Genomic DNA, 18,422 nt, shown 5'->3' with positions numbered 1-18,422 from the left:
CCAGTTTTGCAATAGCAGATTGGCTAACTAGTCTTATTTAGTGCTATTTAATTAAAACCTGCATTACAAACTCAATATTTACAGATGTAGAGTTTTACCAGGCAGGTAGAATGTAATAAAAGTACATTTATTCAAGCGCTGTACTATAGGGAGATATAATTCTGAGATATTTCTCCTTTGTGCTTTCATTTTTATTCTACTTTGCATTTCAGAGGGAAATATTGTGCTTTGTTATGTTATTATGGCAGCTTTAGTTAATAGTATAAACATATACTTTAATACAATGCATTGCTGTATGGTAAATTGCATCCAACAGTACAGAAATGTCAATTAATTAGTTCTACAGCCACCAGCTACATTAAAATGCTACTTAATGTTAATGAATCAGTACACCGCGTTCCAAATTATTATGCAAATTGTATTTAAGTGTCATAAAGATTATTTTTTTTTGTTTTTCAATTAAACTCATGGATGGTATTGGTATTGTGTCTCAGGGCTCTTTGGATGACTGAAATCAATCTCAGACACCTGTGATAATTAGTTGGCCAGGTGAGCCCAATTAAAGGAAAAACTACTGAAGAAGGATGTTCCACATTATTAAGCAGACCATCATTTTCAAGCAATATGGGAAAGAAAAAGGATCTCTGCTGCTGATAAGTGTGAAATAGTTGAATGCCTTGGACAAGGTATGAAAACTTTAGATATTTCACAAAAACTTAAGCTTGATCATCGTACTATTAAGAGATTTGTGGCTAATTCAGAGCACACATGGGTTCATGCAGATAAAGGCACAATGAGGAAGGTTTCTGCCAGACAAATATATCAGATTAAGAGAGCAGCTGCTAAAATGCCATTACAAAGCAGCAAACAGGTATTTGAAGCTGCTGGTGCCTCTGGAGTCCCGCAAACATCAAGGTGTAAGATCCTCCACAGGCTTGCAGTTATGCATAAACCTTCTATTCAGACACCCCTAACCAATGCTCACAAGCAGAAATGGCTGCAGTGGGCCCAGAAATACATGCAGACTAATTTTCAAACAGTCTTGTTCACTGATGAGTGCCGTGCAACCCTGGATGGTCCAGATGGATGGAGTAGTGGACGGCTGGTGGATGGCCATCATGTCCCAACAAGGCTGTGACGTCAACAAGGAGGTGGTGGAGTTATGTTTTGGGCCGGAATCATGGGGAGAGAGCTGGTCTGCCCCTTTAGAGCCCCTGAAGGTGTGAAAATGACCTCTGCAAAGTATGTGGAGTTTCTGACTGACCACTTTCTTCCATGGTACAAAAAGAAGAACCGTGCTTTAATCTCATCAGATGACACCAGTTATGTTGCATAAATATAAAATAATGTTTATATCACACAAAGCAAACTGTTGCACAAAATGAAAAAAAGTCATTTTCAGTATTTTGAATCCAAAAGTCAAGGATAATGGTTAATATTTTATAAAATATCTCCCTGAATCTGAAATACATGTTTTTATTCATGCATTTGTTCAATACTGTGCAGAATTGTGAATTTTACCTTCTGCATACAACCTAAACAGAGCAGTTCCTCATAAATATCATTTGACTGAACATTTGGGTTCATGTTTTGTCAGATGAGAAATATGAGATCTTTTATGATGAAGTTTAACCAAATAAATGAGTCCAGCTGCACAAAGCTTCTCTGTCCTCTACTTCCATCGAAACACAACAGTGTTTCGATGGAAGCATTTTAATATTTTAACATTTTAATAATTTGTTCATTAAAAAGGGCTATAAATGTGTCTTCATTGCTCCCTTTTAGCTGAAATAACTTATTGTAGGCTTCATCTTGCATGAAATTTTGACCGCTCTTTGATGCAAAATTCCTTTAGTCGCAAGATGTTTGGAGGTTTTACTGCTTGTTCAAATCTTTCATCAACATTTCAGCATGTTTCTAATGTGTGCTTTGATGAAGCTGCTACATAACTCAGTTTTTTCTTTAAAAAAAACATTCCCAGGTGAATTTGCTGGTCACACAAAAGCAATCATATTTTTCATCAAAGTTTTAAAAATTGGTGTTTTTACAAACATTAATTAATTTTGTCCCAACTATAAAAATTGCAATTTTTTTCTGTATTTAAAACAGGCCAAAACTTAACTTAAAAATCAGTATTTTAACAAATTATACTTAATTCCTTTACAATGCTGTAAAATCACACTGTTAAACTGTATGTATCTTATATATTTTCACAGATTTTTTCTTTTATTTTCTTTTTTTGACAGTTTTACTAACTGTAGTAAGCTTCAGCTTTAATATCTTTCTTTCTTCTGTATACTGTGTGTGTTTTCTTACTCCATGTCACGCAGCTGTACAAGCAGAATGTGCTAATCATACAAACACTACACAGTCTGTAAATTTGAAAGTCAAATTAGAGCCACATGACGGCTTTTTCACTTTGCATGTCTCTCTGCAGTAAAATCCACCAGCTTCTCGTAAATACTGTTTTGTGTTTTTCATTTCCTTCTCAGCTGAAGCAGCTTTGTAAGTGTACTGCTGACATTTCATGAGCGCAGACGGATCCTCAACATCAGGAGATGCTGCTGTGACGGTTCACTGATGCATGCTAAGAAAACCAGGTCAGCCGCTTCATTTTCTACATTTATTATTTTTCAAAAACAGAAATGTTAATTTATTTTTTATTCAAGCCATTAAAATGAAGCACAGCACTAAAGTGAACTGAAGCAGTTGCTGAAGTATTTGTCGTTGCTCGATCCTATAAGTAATAAAAGAAGACACATCTGGGTTACTCACTGTAAAAACCATGACAATGACAGCTGTTATCTGTAAACTAATGACATTTTGTGCCAGTTTACATCCAATAGAACTGTCTAATTTTATGGCCAGACATTGCAAAAGAACAAATTACTATTTGTCAAAATGCAGATGTGGACATGATTTACAGTTTTGGCCTCTTTTTCTGCAGTCAACATGTAAATTAATACTTCTTGTGATTTTATATTGTTAAATAAAATATCTGTAATTAAGAAAAACAGGGAAAATCTGTATAATAACAGTTGAAAAAATGATTCACCATTTTTCAGTCCTTAATATTCATAGTTTCTTCTTGAAAATAATGTCAAGTACCAGTCAAATAACAATATTTTGCTTGTTTATTTACCATTTTATAAACTGTAATTTTGTGGTCAATGTTGTAAAAGAACAAATTATCTTTAACAAAAATATAAATTATTGATGTAGGTGTTATTTATAATTTTGGCATTTGTTAATTTGTAAATTCATATATTTTTTTCTGTGATTTTACTGGACCTTATCTGTAATTTACTAGAACAGGAAAACCTGTAAAGTAACAGTTCAAACTGCTATATATTTTTCTGTATTTAATATATATAGTTTTTCTTTCAAATATCGGCTAATATCTGTAAAATAACAATATTTATTGCTTGTTTAAATACAGGGGAAACTAGTGTAATTGTACGACCAAACAATGTCAAAGAACAGATTATCATTAATTATAGTTATAGCTTTTTGTTTTTGGTTGATATTTAAATAAAAATATTATCTGTAATTCAATGAAATAGGGGAAAAAATCTGTAACAATATAAAATTATTATTATTATTATTATTATTATTATTATTATTATTATTATTATTATTATTATTATTATTATTATTATTATTATTATTATTATTATTATTGTACGCATGTGTAATTGTGTCATTTTTAAAGTCTTTAATTTTCAGTTAAATTTTTTAAAAAATATATTGGTATTGACAATAATTGTGACATTTAAAAATGAAATATAGATATCATGTTAATAATATCTGAACTTTCTGGTTGACACTCCATTATAGGAGCAACGTACAGTGCAACTGCAGTTACAGACTCCTTGTAACTTGTATTTTGACTGCAGGGAAGTGAAAAGAGACTCTATTTGAATATTCGACAAAACAACATTGTTATTGTTGTTGTAGACTAGCATCATATTCAGTTGATCGATTTTTAATATTGTGCCTCCTTCATGTATGTAAATGGGAAAACAATAGACACACCTTTCATAGGTCACGTTTAATAATTATCTCACAGTGAAACATGTCATTAAATTTACTCGTTTTCCTCAGCTGGCCACTATAAACACTGTAAAGGTGGAATTCTGGGCCAGACTAGTTGCACTGAATTGTGCTGTTTGTTTGTCTCATTGGGTTATTGTTGTAGTTTTTGTTTGAAATGCCTTCTGATGTGGTTTTTTTTTTTTTTTTTTTTTTTTTGCAGAAACATGATGTGGACCTTCATATTCCTTTCTATCCTGTCTCTAAACGTCTGTCAGGTTTGTCACATTTAACACAGATGACATTATAAAATTCAAAATGATGCCATCAAATTGCATTAAACTAAATTTCTTTCTTTTCCAGGCTGCTGCACAAGGTAAAGTGATTTTAAGATTGTGAAAATGGGCATTTCTGTGAAGCCCAGCATCGTTCTTGAACAGATGTAGTGTTTTCTGATGTCCGTTTGTTTTGCATGTTTCAGAAAACTCGACGCAAAAGTACTATGTCAAACTGAAAATAGACAAAAATGCAATCGGAAACATAACCGAGCTACTGAGACCTTTTGTGGACGACACCAACCTGAGCGTCGATGATTTGAAAATGACGACAGGTGAGCAGATTTCTAGTGTTCCAAACATTGCATGTGCTAATTTTTAAGAGCAGAAAATAAACTCCAAGTGAAACTGTTGTGCTTTTCTTTTCTAAAAAGAGTGTAAGGAGGACTCGGCAGGTGTAAAGTGTAGCTGCAAACCAAACCACAGGTGGAGTGACGACGTTTGTTGGTCTAACAAGACGTGTTGTGGCGACTCAGAATGCACCTTCCCAACAAACTCAGATCAAATGTGTGTTTCTGTCCATTCAGGTACGTGGCTGTTTTTACTGTCTTTGCACATTCATGTACACATAAGCACAACAAGTGTGCATTTTGGTGCATCTGGCATGAAAACATCCCAGAAACTCCATTTATGTTTTTTTTTCTCCACAGTTGCTGTTTCAGGGTCTCTCACTCTGGGACAAAATCATTCCAATTGTCTGAGAGAGAGCACATCTGAAGAATACAAGAAATGTAATGACACATTGTTCATAGAGGTAAAACAAACAAGTGTTTATAAATAAACAGCACAATATTTGATTAATTAGCATTCAAGAATAATATTTGCCTTCTGTTTTTAGATGAAGAGAGTGTACAGCACTATCAGGGGATTTGTCACCTTAACAATCACAGGATACAGGTATGTTACAAATAAAATACTGTTCTGCTACCTGTGCTCCATATGTGACTGAAACCTGTATTTTATTTTATTTCATTTTTTTTTTTTTTTTTTTTTTTTGCTTAAGGATTGGAAGCATCATTGCAGATTTTAAAATGAACATTGATGACCGGGTCTATTCAAATGATCTGATTGAAACAACCCTAAAGCTGAGCGAATTCCTGCCGGCGACGCTTAATTTGGAGACTGCAGGTATATTTGCAAAGACGGTGGTGGATGCACCTGTTAGGATTCAGCTTCAGTGTACTTTTGTCACAGCATGAAAACAAAGTTCCTCTCTTCCCACCCAGTCACTTGAGATATCATTAGAAAGGCCAGGATGTCCTCTATAAAGCACGTCAGGATTTAGTAGAGTAGCTCAAATGAATCAAAAGATATCGATCAAAAGCAAATGTCCAGTACAGAGGACATAAATGAATGGGCCAGTTCTCATGAGTATATTCCAGCTGGGCACCTTTTTGAGGTTAATATGTCTCCCAGACGTGCAAAACACTTAATCCAGGATTAAGCTGAGGTGATTCGTGTCAGTATTTGTTGTTTCTACACTAATCCAGCTCTTATTTTCACAGGTTTTGTCCGCTTGTACATGCCGCTGACCCTCGTGTGTTACGAAAAGAGCGTCGTCCTCAGGTGCCAGTCAACGGAGGACCTGAACGTTACGCCAAAGTGGAATCTGAAAAGACCGGACAGAATATTTGACATAACCTCAGGCACAATCGCAGATGTGGCAATATTAGGAAAAAGGGAGACCAATCTCACCATCAGAGAAGTGTCTGAACTCTGGGAAGGTATTGGTTTCAGCCGCTGTATTCACATTTTAGACCTTTAACCCAACAGAGTGAAGTACATTCAGGTAAGTCGTGCATTTAAGCACAATTCTGACGCACTTGTATAGTTTATGCAACTTTCTACTTCGGCTTTTGTAGCGGAACGTTGTACTTTTACTGCATCTATCTGACAGCCTTAATCAAAGCTGATAGAAACGAAAAGATGGAAAGATTCCCAAAATCCCAGTCATATGCTCATCTCTCCTTAGAAAAAGTAACACAACTGAATCTTCAAGGAAACGGTCAGTGGTGGAGGTGCATTGTGGGTGATGTGGTGGATGAAGTGGTGGAGTCATTTAGTTCTGCTGCACTGATTTTGTAAAACTGCACATTCTAAGCTTGATGGCATTTTACGGAAACTGTGCTAAATTTGTGATTTTACACACTAAATGTACAACTAACGGGTAAAAAATTATGCGTTGCTCAAAGTCCAACAACTCAACACAATATAAAGGAGGTAAAATTAGAACCACAAGGAGAAGCTGCAGCTTTAAAGTTTGTTTATATGTTAACAGGTGAAATAAGTCAATAATCCAATATTATTATAGTATAATATCGCTACCATAAGGAGTAACTTTGTCAAATTAATACTTTTACTTTTGACACTTTAGGTGCATTTTGCTGACCATCCTTCTGAGCCTTTGCTTAAGTAAAGTGTTGATTGCACAACCCTTGAAACAATATTCATAAACTGTAGTATAAATTTTTTTAAAAATTCTTAAATGAGTATATATATATATATACATATATATATATATATATCATCTATCTATCCACTTATCCATCTATCATATAGAAACACATGCATCTTTGTCACAAAACACCGTCATTCATTCTGGTGTGTTCAAAGATTTTTTTGTAGGTCTGGAAATATGACAAAAAAAATACATACAGAAATGCTAATGTTTGGTCAGATTTGTTGACTTCCTGATACATAATTGTTGTTTTAGTCCACAACTTCTTGATAGGGTTTAAGTCAGGACTTTGGGAAGTCCAATCTAAAACCCTAATAATACTACCACCACCATGCTTGACAGTATTGACAGGAGTTGTTATATTTCATTATCATCACATCATTGCATTAAATTGCATCTGCTACTGGCTTCCCACAAGTTTTCTTATAACCCATCAAAAATGATGTTTATATCTTCTCACCAAATACATAACATCTGGAAAGATGATGATTTTTTTCACTGCTTGTTTTTGCTACTCACAAGTGGCTGAAAAAAAATCTGTTGTCTTCCGTTAAAGCCGAAGTGCAGGACTAACGAGTTGAAACAATATTTGCCTGGTAAATCTCTATTTTGCAGTGTAACATAGTTTTTCACCTGATGTCTGTGGTGACATTCCTGCACCAGTAATAAGTTGTGCTGAATAAGTGAGCAATTTTAGCGACAACCACTGAGTAGAATACAACAGCTTGAAATATGGTGAAATATTGATGGAAAACGCTTTCAACAGCATCCAAGAAAAGGTTATGAAGCTCCGGATTTAAAAGAAAGTAGCAGATGGATTGTTGTTTCTACATTATATGTATGTCTACAGTGTTTGTGTAGTTACTATCACCACCAGAAGGGGGCGACAAAAGTTCCACACTGCAGGTTTAAGTCAAATAAGCTGCAGAAACAAAGTCAGATGAATCCAGTGAAACCAGACTTTATTTGATTTTCTATTTTTCTCGCAAACAGTCCCCTCATATATAATAACCTAAAAATTCTTCACATTGCGGCTTTAACTCTTGTTTTTTTTAGGAAACTACACATGTACATACGAACAACAGCGATCTCTCGTCACCATAGTGCACAAAGCCACCGGTATCCTAGATGTTTCCCTCCTGCCAAACATCTACACTTCCACCCAGCCACCATTTGTTCGCTGTGAAAGTGAAAGGACTGTTGTGAAAGTAACAGCTAAATGTGAGATAAGTAAAAGCAGTGAGCCTTATGAGGTGACCTGGACAGGTGACGGCATCTTGCAGAAACCATTATACAAGAGTAAGTTCATTTTCCTTCTTTGCCAATTGACTGAAGTAAACCCTCGTGCAAAATTTGCTATGATAGTACATGTTGTGCATGTCTGATCCTTGCAGGTCAAGAAACAATAGTCTATACAGCTGAGAAAATAATGACCTGTAGTCCACCCTTGAAACCTGCAGAACTACAGTGCATATTTAAGAACAGATGCAACCAAACCAGAAGTGGCAAAATTACGATCAATTTCATAAATGGTATGTTTTGGTTATAAAATTGTCTGGAAATAGTGAAATTGTCCAACATCGCTCCATATTTTCTAGCAGCACATGCATTTTTTGCTGTTTTATTTGGATGTTCAAATTCTTATTGTGAAACTTATGCACTCCATTGACCTCAAACAATCCCACAGTGGAATATAATATTATATTAATATCACTTTTAACTAAAATTCCAACAACATTTGATTTACCTTTAGGAAATATTCAAATTAAACAACTTTAAATAGATTAAAAGTGTGTATTGATGGTCAGGGAACGGGCTCAGGGGCCCAAAGAGTCGTGATCCAGAGCCTCTGTTTAAAGGAATAGTTAATATTCCTTGATTGCTAGTCAATCAAACAACCACAAACACCACTCAGAAATTAATTCAAAACAGCTACACAGAGCCACATAATAAGAAGAAAACAAGAGAGACCAAAGAAAGACCAAAAAGAGATGCAAACCAATGAAAAAACATAAAATAAACCCAGTTCTCAGCCTCACCCGGAAGCAAGAGGCATAATTCCCATTTTGGGGCATAACTGTGAATTATAAAAGCCTTTATCATTGTCAACAAAAAGATCTTTTAAGCAATCAAGGAAAAATGAGAGGAAAACTCAGACTTTACTCTAATAAATATAAAAGTAATATTTGTAAAATTACTGTAAATATATCAATATATTTTAATGTGGGGGGAAACAAGGGAAATGTTGGGGTTATTTAAAGTCTATTGTTTCATGTTTTTTTTATTAGTTATTAATTTTTATTTTTTTATTTTACAATGCATGCTTTATCTGTAGAATGTTCGACAGGGATAAAAGCTGCAACAATAAAGCGCACGAATCCTCGTATACATGAACAGATTTCATGACACGTTTTCCTCCATAAGAGACTGGCTAGAGGCCATAATTACGTCATGTAAATATTTATGCGAAAAACACTCCAGTTGTGGAAAGTAAATATGTAATACTTGTGCAGGATGTAACAACAACAACAAAATAACAATAACTATAACAATTGTAACAACAACAACAATAATAATAACAATAATAACAGTGATAGCAACAATAGCAACAATTTTAACAGTAACAACAGTTACATAATAACAGTAATAACAAGAAAAGCACTCAGAGAGTGCAAGGCTCCACCAAGGCTGCTCAGTCTTTGTATCATTCCCGACAGATGAAACCTTTAATAAAAAATTACCTTGCGGTGAGCACAGTTATGTGTTATGTATGTGTACTTTTTGGACGGATACCAAATCGTGTCATCTAAATATGTAGCGGGCGGCGGGAATTGATGGGACTAGGAAACACCCTCACAATTTAATCAGTTGTTCCTTCTATGATTTCCGACATATAAGTCCTGATAAGTCAGCAGTGGTGGATTTGTAGTAGGATTACAATCATGTGATCATCACAGGCAGCTGACATAGTCTTCATAGTTACAGTGCCGCTATCTTGCAGTGATACAGAAATCTTTAACAAATCCGTGGATCCTGACTACAAGCCGCGTCACTGCCAAAATCTAACCACTTGGTCCTTGTGTCATTTCTGACCTTCCCTGAAAATTTCATCCAAATCCGTTAGTCTGTTTTTGAGTAATGTTGCGAACAGACAGACAGACAGACGTACACCGATTGTCACATAACTCTGCCACGTTCCTTGGCGGCAAAATAAGAATAATGAGAATAACATAACAATAACAAAAACAATAATAATAATAGTAATAATGACAGTGCTTCACAATAAAACAAAGGTCAACTTAGACAATAAATTATAGTAAATAAATTCAAACTGATAAATAAGATCCTAATGATATGATGTACACACACACGCCGCAGTTACATTGCTACAAATAAATGTAATAGAAATCGGATAACTTGCAATCAAAACATAGCAGTAAAATGTATTAGTGACAGTGAAGTACTGAAATATAATGTCATTTTAAATAAAATGGTGTTAGAAATGTTACCACTTGCTATAAAAGCAAGTAAGTGAACATGAGGTTTATTTATTCCTCAATAATATTCACACTGATAATGGAGTGATGTTGTAAAAGGCAAATCTTTATATATTTTATGAAATATTTTATGCTTTAGCAATCATCTTATGCTCCAGCAGAACTTCCAGTTAACTTCTTGTCATCTGAAAGTTTCCTTTGGGTAAAATGTTGAGGAACTTTTCTGCTCCTGAACAGTGGGTGAAAAGTTTTGTGAAGCTGAAGGTGACTGGTACGACACCAAAGCTGATTTCACTGCAGAGTTAAAATGCAAGCATTCAGCTGGAGTGAGACTACGGTATTGCAGGTAAGACGGCAACAAATAATATTTCTTTATTAGAAAATAATCTGCTACTTACTTACTCCATGATTTGACTTGCACATTTCCCCAAAATAATGTAAAATGCTTGTTTTAGTTGCTTGTATCGTCCTGAAACTGTTACAGAAGACAACTTGCAATTATTCAGAATAAGGAGCAAAAAAGATCCATTCTGGGCTTTTTTTTTAATTTTGAAAAAGGTTGTAACAGTCAACTGATCATCTTTTTTGTTTGTGATTCATTTTCTGTTAATTGATTAATCGTTTTAGCGAGGATGGGGAATGGGAAAAGGAGGACTCGAGATGTGTGATCACGGAACTTTACAGTGCTCTGCAGCAAGCAACAGTAAGCCTAACTTTCATTACTGTAGTTACAAAATAAGGGCTCCATCATTTGAAAGTAACCCATACCGAACTTATTCCCATTAGCAGAATATAAAGCAACAAAGTAACGTGTGCTGTGGTTCAAATGTGTAAATGTAATGTCACAAAATTATATTTATACAGAGAGAATTGTCTAATTTTAAGACATGGGCAAAAATCTTGTTTTTATGCATTGTTCAATTTGAATACTTTGCTTCTCATATACATACAGTTGTGTACATACACTTTTAATGACCATGTGTATCATGACAGTCTTGGGCTTCCAATGACTCGTATATATCTGTATATCATTGAAACATGAGCAAAAACAATCATGCATTTTGGTTCTTTCATAGATTTATTTATTATAGGTCTTCTGGAAGTATGATAAATGGGTCAACAATATACATACAGCAATCCTAATATTTCAGTAAATGTCCTTTGGCTGTTTTCACCTCAACAACTTTGACCACGCCTCCTGACAGAATCGGAGCAATTCAACTAAATTTGTTGGCTTTCTGAAACCTTCCGACGTGTTTCTTCATCACAATCCACAGGTTGTCAGTGGGGTTTTAATTGGGACTTTGGGAAAACCAGTCTAAAACTTTGATTCCAGCTTGATTTAACCATTTCTTTGCCATTACTGATGTGTGTTTGGGAACATTGTCATGTTGAAACACCCAACTGAGTCCACGATCATCCTTCTGACTGATGATTTTAGATTTTCGTGAAGAATGTGGAGGTAATCCTCCTTCTTTATTCCATTCACTTTGTGTAAAGCACCAGTTCCTCTGGCACCAAAACAGTCTCAGAACATAATACTGCCACCACCACCATGCTTGAGGGTAGGTTTGGTGTTCTTGGGATTAAGTTCCTTACCTTCTCTCCTCCCAACATATTTCTGGTCATTGTGGCCAAAGGCTCAGTTTTTGTTCCATCTGACCACAGAACTTTCCTCCAGAAGACCTTTTCTTTGTCCACGTGATGAACAGCAAGCCTTAAGGTGCTGTTTCTAGAGGATATACATGATATGTGTGGTCCTTCTAATTGTATGTGATTTTTTTGTTTACAACTGTATTTTTAACGGACTTTTCTCAAAATATGTTTTTCCCCAAACCTCTCCTTTAGTACCACTGAATCTCACCAAACTTTTTTTTTTAATTCCTATCTATATACTGAGGACTTTATCTATATATATTTCCTCTGTAAAGACCTTTCACACTTATATGTTAAAAACAAGAATTTTAAAGCTGGCTTCATCATGTTCAGATTTCTGCTCAGGAAAATAATGCAAATGGGGGCATTTTTTCATGTATATCATATAGTAATCCCTATTTTGGTGTCTTTAAACATACATTAAAAAACTACTTTTAATACAAGAAATAATTTCTGTAAGCAATCAGCTTGGGGAGTTTGTGTTGATATCTATTAGTTAAAAATTTGATCTTTTTCACTCATCACGTCTCCCTTTAAACATTTAAAGTTTAACTCTGGCTGTTTGATTTAAACCAATGACTGACACATTTAACCATCTGGAGTAATTTTTCACTGTTGCTACAGATTGTTGACATTGGACTTGGCTTTGAAGATCAAAATGTTGCAGATGTGCTTTCCATCTTTGAGAACACCACTAATAACACAGAGAATATCAACACTTTCACCAACGTGAACGTATCGGTCCACGTCCTCAGCACCTTGGATGATAAGCTGGAAAGCTTAAATAATGAATCATCGACAGATGTAAGTGTCACAGAATGTTCAAATATCTTTAAAACCTCCAAACCTTCAAGTTTTTATGAAATGAAATCCTATTTTGACACTATTTATGGTATTATTGAATGTATTTTCATTCACCAATGTCCTATTACAAATAATCTCTGCTGCTGCTGACTTGTAAAACTACTCTGTGTTGCACGATGGCAAGTTGGAATATTGGAGTGATTGAGGCATATTAGTGCATCTCAAACTACTGGAAAAGTTAGTTTTTCATAATTTAATTCAAAAGGGTAAACTGTCTTATATTCTATTATTATTATATGTAAAGTGAAACATTTCAAGCGTTTTGGTTTGTTTTAATAGTGATTAAATGGCCTATAAGTCATGAAAATCAGAAATTATTAGAATATTTCCCAAGATCAACCATAAATAAAAGGATTACAACGCAATATAATATTTACAGTTTGAATTTACTCCAATTTGAGGTGAAATATTGCAATATTTTGAGATTTTTTTTTAACCTTTTTTTTTTTAGCTATACACAGTATCAAAATTTAAATAGAAAAATGCTTGAAACATTTTACTATACATGTAGTAAGTGTAGAATAGCATTAATTATCGTGTTCTTAAATAACTGATGGAAAATATTAAACTTTTTCATGATGTTCTAATTGTCTTAGATGCACTCTTACATGTTTAAGTTGGAAAGAATAATGATACTGAAATGTCCACTCTGCCAGTTGACAGGATTGGTTTTCTGGGTTTGTTTTGTATGAAATCCTGGGATTCTGAATCTGTGTTTTTGAGACAGTCATTGGGACACTCACTGTTGTTTACATGTGGAAATGCTCAGCTATGATATTGACTTATTATTCACTTCCAGCACCCAAAAGAACCCCACCATATAGACATATAAACAAGGTAAAAAACTTGATTTAACTACAGTTCTTCTTCTTCTTTTCAGTATCTTCTTGAGTCATCTAGTAATCTGCTCGAAAGGTCTCTTAACAAATCCTGGATGTCACCACCTCCTGATATCAGTTTGACACTGGCTGAGACATATCTGAGTTCACTGGAGCGATTAATCAAAATAGCAAACATAACGGGCAACAACAGAAAACCAAACATAGAGGTCGACACGTGCAGCGACGAAGAAGAGTGTAAAAACTCGGTGTTCAATGTCAACGTCTCCCTTAAACATCGGGGAGGCGGCATAGTGAAAACAACTGGATTCAAACAGCTGGAGAGCTACCTGCCCTACGACGGCGAGAAGAAACTCAACAGCATCATCGTGTCGACAACCACCAATGAAAGCACGGATGAGGTCGAGATTACAATCGACTTCCCGCTGCGCGCTCCAAGGCCTCGCCACGTTGAGCTTGAGTGCGTTGCGTGGAACACCACAAACCGACGGTGGTCTTCAGATAGGTGCAAATGGGCGAGAGCTGCTAATGAAGGACGCTGCACCTGCACGCATTTGTCCTCGTTTGCGATTCTTCTGTCCAAACATCCCATAAATGTCCCCGGCGCGACTGAGATGACCTGCGTTGGGTTGTCTGTGTCAATCATATCCCTCACTCTCAGCCTCCTGATCGAACTGGTCGTCTGGGGCGACGTAGTCAAGACGAACACTTTACATTTACGCCACACCGCCCACGTGAACATCTCTGTATGTTTGCTGGTTGGAAATTGCTGTTTTCTGGCGTCCGTTGAGCCACGTGATTTATCACGTGTTTGGTGTAAAACCTTCACGGTGCTGAAGCATTTCTGCTACCTGTCCATGTTCTTTTGGATGCTGTGCCTGAGCACCACACTTCTCCACCAAACGCTTTACCTGTTCCATCAGGTGAGCAGGACAAAGTACCTGAGGTTCTCGATGATCGTAGGCTACGTCTGTCCTTTGCTTATTGTTTTTGTCACGTTTCTTACCAACAACTCTGGCGGTGAGAGCTCCTACTACCGGACTGAGACCTGTTGGCTGGTTTATATCGGACTGATGAAGGGATCCATCTTTACGTTTGTCATTCCAGTTGGTATAATCGTCTTCGTCAACATCTTCTCCATGCTGGTGGTAATCATGAAGCTCTTGTATCACCAAGAGAACATAGACAAATCCCGTGAAAAAGAGAAAACAGCTGCAAAAACTGTCTTGAGGACAGTCGTTTTTCTGACTCCAGTCTTCGGCGTGACGTGGATTTTTGGACTCGCTGTGTTGATTGTTGATCTCACATCTGGTACCATTGCTTTTATAGTCAACTACGTCTTCATCTTCATGAACGCATTCCAGGTATGGTCAATACACATCTGTCTGATTGTGATAAACATCTGCGCCAAGTATTGTTTGCTGACAAAATTCTGTCTGTCATTTCTAGGGTTTGTTCATTTTGCTGACCACATGTCTGGGGGACAGAACGGTGAGATAGTTGAACTTCTTAAGGGAAAATGCCAACCTAAATCAAAATGCATCTTGTGTCTCAAGATCAGTTCAGTTTTTTACTATATTAATCTGATAGTAGTGCAGCAGAAAACATTTGCAATATTTAAAACACCGGCAAGGTTTCAAATCCATTCCACAATTTGATCTAAAATCCCAATACCTTACCAGATTTAACTCTCTGAACCCCAAAATCTGCTGGCAGGTTTAAAAGGCACGTTGTCTTTTAAAAAATCTCCAATATCAGACCATTTTTCAGAGCCACCAACTGTCAGAATAACCAGATTTTCAACTTTCCAACAGCCCTTGATCTAATCATCTGTGACGTGCTTCCACTTCCACTTGAACAATTAACCAAATCTTAGCCTACAAATTGTGATATTTTATTCCAATTCCAATAAAAGAGAAAAAATCTGTGCTGCTTGGTGCATCCATGAAGCCATGAGAGCTGTAACTGACACGACAAAATCCAGGGTCTTCTTGGCTGAACTGCAGGCAGCGTTTACACAGAACAGACAGGAGACAAGCATCGAAGCAAATAAGAATTAAAGTAGTAAAAAATCTATTGTATCTAGAGTCACAGTTTTTCCACCAGTGTTGTTGTGTTATCACGTGTTTTGCAATTTTATTTGAAAAGTTAAACAAAGAAAGTAAACTTTTTGTTGTTCTTTTTATGACGTATGACATTATAATTGTGTCATATTGAACAAAAGACATTTTTGAGTTGTGTCTTCTTCCATCTATGGTTGTGCCGTTTCCAAAGAGGTGCAGGACTTTATATTGCAGCTGAGTGAAAAGGTGACGAGAGCAAAAAAAAAAAAAACAAAAAAACCCAGAAACTGTTCAGGGTTCAGAGGGTTAACTTTATAATGAAAACAATTAGGATTTATTGAACAACTGAACAGCTGTCATTAGATGCGGCCTCTGTCAGTTTAATTCTATGGAGTTCAGCTTATTTTAAAGTAATTTACCAGTTATCAACAACTTTAATCCAACTGTGTTTTCAATGCAATTTTGACAGACCCGCGATGCTCTGCTCAAACGCTTCAAGAAAAAAGTAAGTGCACTATGACTCGATGTACTCAGTTGTAAAACACCACGATGACAGTTGATTAATTTGACACTTCCTTTCCTTTTCTGCTCTCCAGGCTGTAGCATCCACCAGCAACAACATCGTGAAGTCAGCCTCGAACGTGAAGTAAAAATATCCACCAAAAAAAAATGTGCTCATTAAAGTGACTGTTTCTGTTGTTGATTTTGGTTCACTGCCAGTGAGACGAGTTAAATTCACTTCACAAAGATGTAATATCTGTTATGTACATAGCAGTTTTTTTGACTCCTAAAGCATCATAAAGTCAGACTTGACACTGAAGAAAGAGGAGAAAATTGACCAAAAAAACATTTTAATCATAAAATCACAGTTAATTGCTTCTTTAAATCCTTGATGTGACTGTTTCTGTTGTTTATTTTGGCTTATTGCAGGTAAGATAAATTAAATTCTTGGTAGAAAGCTGCAATATTTGTTTTGTGCATATAACATTAGTTTGTTTTCCTCATAAAGCATCATAAAGTTAGACTTGACACTGAGGAATTGAAAATTAAAGAAAAAAAAGCAAAATTTAACATAAAATCACAGATAATAGCGTCTTTAAATCCTTGATGTGACTGTCTCTGTTGTTTCTTTTGGTTTATTGCCAGTAAGACGACTTAAATTCCCTGTAAAAACTTATATTTGTTTTGTCCATATCACAGTTTGTTTGTTTGCTGCTTGAAAGTCACCTACATACCAATGCTAACGATGATTTAAGCAATGCTAGACATTTCTAAGTTGCACAGTTTATTGTGATGTGAAGGTGATTTAAGCCTATGCTCATATGTTGCCTTTAGAGATACAGTTTTCCTCATTTTCTTTGCTCTCGTCTGCCCACTCCTCATCTGTATCATCCACTGAAATCCCTTTCTGGGCTGCTGTCTTGCGGTAATTCTGACATTCAGTCTCAGCTCTGCAACACACAAAAACAGGACAGGGCATCATGTAAGAAATCCTACAATGTTTGCTGTTATTAAAATCATAAGAATGAAATAAGTGTGTTTTGTCGTACTTTTTAAGGAACCTAACACAGTCTTGGTGTCCGTATATTTCGGCTATCCGTGCTGGTTTGTCTCCACAGCAGTCCTGCTTGTCTATGGGTGCGTGGAGGGAGTGCAGCAGCCTCAGGACAGCCAGCCGGCCGGACTCTGCAGCGAAATGTGCAGCCGTCCAGCCGTGCTCCGTCCTCAGACAGGGCCGGGCTCCATGTTCTATGAGGATCCTGACTGTTTCTGTATGTCCTGTGGAGAAAACAAGGCATCACAGAAGACTTTTTAATCTAGTCTGTTAAAAAATAAATGCTTATTTATGGCAGTTAAGGGAAGTTCCTGCTAGAAAATCTTACTTTTTCCAATAAATAATCCAGGTAAATGGCTTGGAAGACAAAAATAAAAATCTAAATTGTCAGTTGCTGCAAATGTTAACAGCTGAAAAGACCTGGAGACACTAGATTAACCAATAATCAAGTTTAAACTGATTTTTTATTTATTTATTTTTTTTAAAGAATTTGAAAAACTCTGTTTGCAAAAGACAATAACTCTATTCTAACCCTGCAACAAGTGAACATAAAGATGCAAAAAGAAAGTGCTTTATATGATTAGAAATTGATCATATTTGGGTTCTGGCCAGTTGGTCAAGCAGCAAGAGACACATGAAGATAACATTGGCATAAATTTCTACCCAGATCTTAGAGTCACCAAAGCAACATCTGAAGGAGGACTGGTGTAACTTGAGACTACAGAACCTGCAGGTGCACCAGGGTTCAAAGATACAGTAAATCCTCCTACCTTTAGCTGCTGCCCAGTGAAGAGGAGTCTTGTAGCTCCAGTCGATGTCTCTCTGGTTGGGGTTGCATCTATTTTGCCTCAGAATCTCCTCAACTTGTTCATAATCGCCGGCCGCTGCAGCCTGGTGCAACTCTGTCATTTCTACACAAAGGTTGCCAGGCAACAGCTTGATCAACACAACATGGATCCATGTCCTGATGTGAACCTGTGAACGGTGATGCTGCCACCTGCTGTCTGTGCTGAGGAGACCAGGGTGTGTCTGCACGGTAAATACTGAGGAGCTGCAGCTTCATGAACATAAAGAAAACTGGCATTCAGTACAATCTTTTAAAGAGACAAGCTGAAATATTTAG

General features: G+C 36.2%; 2 protein-coding genes across 3 annotated transcripts; one reads left to right on the top strand and one right to left on the bottom strand.

The window, feature by feature from the left end:
- Window positions 1–23: 23 nt before the first annotated feature.
- adgrf3a (adhesion G protein-coupled receptor F3a) lies at window positions 24–17,279 on the top strand. Of its 2 annotated transcripts, XM_023285529.3 has the most exons (19): window positions 24–686; window positions 2,493–2,600; window positions 4,256–4,310; window positions 4,396–4,408; window positions 4,514–4,642; window positions 4,742–4,894; window positions 5,018–5,121; window positions 5,206–5,264; window positions 5,371–5,495; window positions 5,873–6,091; window positions 7,882–8,124; window positions 8,220–8,357; window positions 10,560–10,668; window positions 10,950–11,025; window positions 12,603–12,782; window positions 13,723–15,045; window positions 15,131–15,172; window positions 16,214–16,249; window positions 16,341–17,279. In XM_023285529.3, the coding sequence occupies exons 2-19, from the start codon at window positions 2,581–2,583 to the stop codon at window positions 16,392–16,394; spliced, it is 3,078 nt and encodes a 1,025-aa protein (XP_023141297.2). In that variant the 5' UTR covers window positions 24–686; window positions 2,493–2,580; the 3' UTR covers window positions 16,395–17,279. The 2 variants fall into 2 exon arrangements, with proteins under 2 accessions (XP_023141297.2, XP_054862044.1); XM_055006069.1 differs by lacking the exon at window positions 8,220–8,357.
- On the bottom strand, window positions 16,579–18,227 carry LOC111578624 (ankyrin repeat domain-containing protein 66). The gene is made up of 3 exons (XM_023285530.3): window positions 18,070–18,227; window positions 17,295–17,523; window positions 16,579–17,195 (listed from the first exon to the last, which is right to left on the bottom strand). Exons 1-3 carry the CDS (start codon window positions 18,206–18,208, stop codon window positions 17,063–17,065), a joined length of 501 nt encoding a protein of 166 aa, XP_023141298.1. The 5' UTR covers window positions 18,209–18,227; the 3' UTR covers window positions 16,579–17,062.
- Window positions 18,228–18,422: the final 195 nt, after the last annotated feature.

The sequence above is a fragment of the Amphiprion ocellaris genome, chromosome 20 (assembly GCF_022539595.1).
Source record: "Amphiprion ocellaris isolate individual 3 ecotype Okinawa chromosome 20, ASM2253959v1, whole genome shotgun sequence".
Lineage (NCBI taxonomy): Eukaryota > Metazoa > Chordata > Actinopteri > Pomacentridae > Amphiprion > Amphiprion ocellaris.
Note: the sequence above shows the minus strand (reverse complement) of the source record. Positions and strands in the feature narration are given on the sequence as shown.

Coding starts and splice junctions, on each gene's coding strand:
- adgrf3a (XM_023285529.3), top strand. CDS start 2,581: ATGCATGCTAAGAAAACCAG. Junction 2,601..4,255: donor ATGCATGCTAAGAAAACCAG/GTCAGCCGCTTC, acceptor TTTTTTTTGCAG/AAACATGATGTGGACCTTCA. Junction 5,496..5,872: donor GCTTAATTTGGAGACTGCAG/GTATATTTGCAA, acceptor TTATTTTCACAG/GTTTTGTCCGCTTGTACATG.
- LOC111578624 (XM_023285530.3), bottom strand. CDS start 18,208: ATGACAGAGTTGCACCAGGCTGCAGCGGCCGGCGATTATGAACAAGTT. Junction 17,524..18,069: donor TCACTGGGCAGCAGCTAAAG/GTAGGAGGATTT, acceptor TTTTCTCCACAG/GACATACAGAAACAGTCAGG. Junction 17,196..17,294: donor TGTGTTAGGTTCCTTAAAAA/GTACGACAAAAC, acceptor TGTGTGTTGCAG/AGCTGAGACTGAATGTCAGA.